This window comes from Octodon degus, unplaced genomic scaffold (assembly GCF_000260255.1).
Source record: "Octodon degus isolate 3935 unplaced genomic scaffold, OctDeg1.0 scaffold00259, whole genome shotgun sequence".
In the NCBI taxonomy this organism is placed as follows: domain Eukaryota; kingdom Metazoa; phylum Chordata; class Mammalia; order Rodentia; family Octodontidae; genus Octodon; species Octodon degus.
In genome coordinates, this window is record NW_004524835.1 from 1,131,382 (window position 1) to 1,136,712 (window position 5,331).

Sequence of the window (5,331 nt, forward strand, 5' to 3'; positions counted from 1 at the left end):
AAGCATTTGGTAAAACTTTGTTTCTGCATACAAACTTCACATTGGGTTACATCTTCCCCCAAATCAAAAAACATATTAAGTTCATAAACTGAGGCACCACTCTATGCTTATTCTAAAGTTTTAAATTATTTTTATGAATTACCAACAAATTTTTCTTCCATTAAAAGCTCCCATACCTGTTAAAAAGTAAATGTTTTTCACTTTAAAAATTTTTTTTAAATGTATTTAGTACTGGGTTTACAGCGTCTCACTACACAGATCAAACTCATTGTGATCCTCCTGTTTTCAGCCTCCCAAGAGCTGGGATTAGAGGTGCGTGCCACCATACCCAGTCTAGAAAATGTCTTTCAAATACTTTCATGTAAATATTTAAGCATGTTTCATTCTATTCTCATCACTATTTACTTTAAACATACATTGTTAAAAAAATTAATAGGCATCTAGTGCTTGATGAGCTCAGGTCTTCTGTTAGAAGACAATATGGTCAAAGAAAATAAATAACATGTAGTACCTATATAGAGCTTATAATCTTGCTGACTAGACCAGACAGAAATAAATGGAAATCTAAATCCATTTATAAAGCAGTACAAAATAAAACAGGAATACAAACTTTAGTCAAACAAGTCCCTATATACTCTGAACTCTAGGACTGGACATGGTTTTATAGATTCCATAGGAGAATAATAAATAAGATTTGCGAAGACACCAAGACTACCATAAACAAAAGTATTGCAGAGTCACAGAATCTTTATTGACGTCACAGTTTTGCTAGACTGGAAGCTTTGAGTAGAAGAAATTACAGGAGACAAATTTAGGATATAAATCTGGCCTGCTGGCAGATTGCAGAAATGTTAAGTAAAGCATTCAGGCTTTTGTCCTGCAAGAAATAGTGGACAGTTAATGATATTAATAGGGCTAGATGGAAAGTAGACAAGTAAGCAGTACTGCATAAGTAAGGTAATTGGGTCATATGCTAGGATGATAGAAATAAGAATGGAAAAATGCAAGAATTGATAATTTTGGGAGAAAAACAGAACAAAAAATGTTGAGGCATCAGGATGCTCCTTTAGTAATACATCAATATATAATGGTCTCTCAAGTCATTAAAGTGGAGGACATTCCAAAGACAAAAGAGTAAAGGGGCATAGAAAGATGTTTGTGGAACCCTTTGATTTATAATTCTTATTTTACAGAAAAAATAGAACAGTAAATATTGTTTTGTTGGTTGTTACTATGTAGATGTAAGTGTGCATGGTAAAGTATGTGCACAAACATACATATTTGTACGATCTAAGAAAAGAAATAAAGAAAACTCAGTTGTTTCTGCTTGTCTTCTGTCAATTTAATAACCATGATGGACTGCTGATAATATGCAATATTGATTGAGTGATTTAGAAGAGTGAAAAGTAGAGTGCAGACATGGTTTTTATTCTAAGCTCTGCCATTTGCCCGCTTTCTGATCTTGACTCCATCAAGGTTTTGTTTCCTCATTGGTAACATAAATGTATCAGTATGTACTCTTTCTCGACTCCAGATTATGATAAACAAGAAATCAAATAATGTGCACAAAATCATTTTATATGCTGCGAAGTACTGAAAAACGGAGTCTTTTGTTTCTATTATCTTGTGTTTATTGTAATGTGAGTTATAGATACCAGTTCAGTTTTCTGCTCTCAATGATATTAGCAAACTACACGTATTTAAATAAGTTACAGTAGATTTATTTGCCCTCAATGGCATTTGTAAAGTTCTTTGGGAGTAAGGACCATATCTTGGCTTTTCTATATTTTCCATACACTTTAGGATATATACCTTCAAAACATTAAAAAGAACAAGGTACATATTTTGCCTTGAAACTGAATTTATTCTAAAAGTTCAAACACAGCTTTCAATATGTGTAGCACTACTTAAGACTGGTATGTAAGCTCACAGTGTCCAGAATTTCTTATAAGTAATTTACATAATGGATTGTTACAGCTAATGGCCTCATATACCTTTTTAAGTGTGAATTTTTCAGAAATCAGAGAAAAAGTAACAAGTCATAAAGACTTATAAAATTGAAAGGCAAAGTTCACATTTATTTGTGACCGTGACTAGAAGGATAAATAGAAGAACAATGACATAAACCATTTTTGAAACTCAAATCTATTTGAACATATTAATTTCAATTTTATGTACGTTTTCAGGAACATAATATTTTCAATATACTAAGACAATATAATTTTTTTTCAGAACCAGGGATTAAACTCAAGCCCTTGTGCTTGCCAGGCAAGCGCTTATTCTACTGAGCTATTTCCCCGGCACCCTATAATTTTTTAAAATAGCATTAAAACACAATTTAAGAACTGTACCTAACATGTATATGTATGTAAATGTATGTCTTTTTAAAAGTTCTTGTGCTCCAAAGTCAGAATAGAGGCAGTGAGCAAACATTTGAAGTAAAAGAAATCTCTTGTAGGGACAGCCTGTCTACTAAGCTCTGACGTCTGAAGCTGCCATATAACTTCCTAAATAAAACTGATGATCTTAAATACAGAATTGGAAGGTACTTACTTCCACTTGGGATCAGATCCCTTTCTGGGATAAACAGTTTATATCCATAGTGTTTCTCCAGGACATCTGGAAGTACTTGAAGTGCAAACTGCTCTTCTTCAGGATTGTCACAGTCTGAAGTATCCTGATCCACTTTGGTGTAAGACAGATACGCATCATATTCCTTGTTGTCTTAAAGAACAATAGTAGTACAAGTAAGTTCTCTCTCTTTTAGTTTCAGAATAAAAGATTTTTTAAGGCAAAAGTTTCCAATATACTTTAATTATTTTATTTATTAAACTGCATTAATTGTACAAGTTAATGGATATCACTGTGACAAAATTTTCATACATCATTATGCCATGTTGATAAAGTTCACCCTCTTTATACCCTCTGTTAGAAGTTCGTAACTATAATTAGTGGCATCTTTAATATTTGAAAAAATAAGTCTCACGGTACATTATCGATAATCTAGTTCATTTTAATATAACTTAGTTATATGATATGAAGTGAAACTCGTGTACTGAACCATTTTTAATGAGCTACTATTGTATCTGTGCGTGCAAGTATATACGTAGCAGATGAAGAATGTAAGTGAATGCATCATGAATAGTGCCTGCTGCATTGTAGTAGTAACTTAAAAAATATTTCATGACTAAAAAATATGAAAGATCAAACAAATGAAGCAATCATTGCCTGGTATGTAGAAATGAAATGAATCAAATTTAAAATGATTAAGTGCTCAAGTTCTTTGGATTAATTTTATTTTATAATACGTAGAGACGTTTTATTCTTATAAATTTATCATTAGCACCTGTTTGCAGTACATAATCCTTATATTCATTTTAGGGAGTAGTTCCATATACTTAACACATCTTAGTTCTTTTTATTGCCCTTCCCCTCATTTGCCTTCCACTTACTACCATTCTAGATGCCCTGTCCATTTCCAAATAATCTGCCTCCCTTATTGCATATAACATTTATTAAGTATCTGGAGAAATTGCCACTACAGATTATATAATCAAAAAGAGAACATAAAAAGGCATATGGGTAAAATAAAGTGGACTTTGTGAGATGCTAAAACACTCTCATGAAATAATGAAAACTAAATTGGCACCTTATTGAGCTGATTTGGCATCATGCAACTGAATATTTCCAAAAACGATACTACAATTCATTTGTTTATACTCAACCCATATCCACTGACATTTTAGTATTACATTCAAATGCACAAAAGTTGCACAAGGGGTGATCAAATATATGGTGAATACTTAAATTCATATTTACTACAGTAAAAGACACATTGTCATTCACCCTTGTCAAAATACTCACTCTTGCTTTGAACACACTTGTCCCATTGGTCTTCCCACTTTGTAAAGTGGCTTTGGAAGTTCTATTTCGTTAGTGTTTTTGTTGGTGTTGTAGGATTGGTTTTTTGCTTTGTTTTGTTGGAGGGAAGGTCGCACTACGAAGTCCAGGCTGGGCCTTGAACTCACTATATAGTCTTGCCCAGCCTCGAACTTGTAGCGATTCTTCTGCCACATTCTCCTGCATGCTAAGATTACAGGTATGTGCCACAATGTTCCACTCGTGTTTTTAAAATGTTATAAAAATATATCTTCTGATGCTTCCCTATTCAGTCAATTGGGAAGCAGGCCCATAAAATCATAAAGTGTCTGCATTCATCTTACTCACTGCATCTGGCAACGTGTATCTTCTGGCTTTTCTCTAAAGCCAAAATGACCGTGAAATGTAAATATTTTGTTTTCATTATTTTAATTTTTAATTCTTTTTATTGTAAAGAGAAAAGAAAAATAATAGATAAAACATTAGAAATGATACATAATTTTAAAAAACAAAAGATGATAGGAATTAAACAGATTGTTATATTGCACATTCTTTTCTTCAGTGTAGTTGCTCAGATTACTAGATATAATCATGGAAAATTGGTCAAATTAAAAATTTTAAGTACTAACCACTACCTTTAAAAATATAGATAGAAATCACTGCTACAATCATCTTAACTATCCTGTGTATATACATACATGATTTTTTCTCTTCCTTTTTTCCCTTTATTTTCTCATTTACTTCATCCCAATTGTTCATTCTTTTTAAGTGGTTTCTTTCCCTTTTACTATATCTATTGAACCTTTCAGATTTTATTTACACATTCATAATCTTACACTGGGGAGACAATATGTGGATCTCATAGATATTACTTATGAATATAGCATCTAGTTGTATCCGTTTACCTATAAAAGCCTCAATTTCATCCTTCTTTATGGCTGAGTAGTACTTTGTTGCATAAAGATTTTAAGTATTAAATGCAACCTTTAAAAACACAGATAGAAGTGAGATGACCGGGGCCCTCCGGATCCTGAATAGACCCAAAGCGCAGGCCTGTGAGTGAGTGAGACGACCAAGGACCGCGGGATTCTGAATAGACCCAGAGAGCAGGCCCTGTGAGTGAATGAGATGACCCAGGCCGCAGGATCCTGAACAGACCCAGAGCGCAGGCCCGGCGAGGGAGTGAGACAACCTGGGGCCCCAGAATCCTGAATAGACCCAGAGCGCAGGCCCACCAGTGAGTGAGATGACTGGGCCCACTGGATTCTAAATAGACCCAGAGGGCAGGCCCAGCAGGGAACCCTTCAGCAGAACACCCTGCAAAGAGGCTAGAGGCAAGACCCATCCAGCTGATTCAGGAGCAGAACATCTTGCCAGAGAGACACAAAGTGTTCAACTCTAATGGCTGCAGCAGAAAGAAGTGGAGCATAGCAGCCAGATCCAAACAACACC

The 5,331-nt window shown here is 34.3% G+C and overlaps 1 protein-coding gene across 2 annotated transcripts in view; it reads right to left on the reverse strand.

The window, feature by feature from the left end:
* The window catches only part of Il1rapl2 (interleukin 1 receptor accessory protein like 2), a 1,644,749-nt gene that overhangs the window by 11,504 nt on the left and 1,627,914 nt on the right, over positions 1 to 5,331 (reverse strand). For both annotated transcript variants that reach the window (XM_004646205.2, XM_004646204.1), the window contains one exon: positions 2,554 to 2,724. In XM_004646205.2, the coding sequence (XP_004646262.1) occupies positions 2,554 to 2,724 (171 nt within the window). The remainder of the gene's footprint in view (positions 1 to 2,553; positions 2,725 to 5,331) is intronic.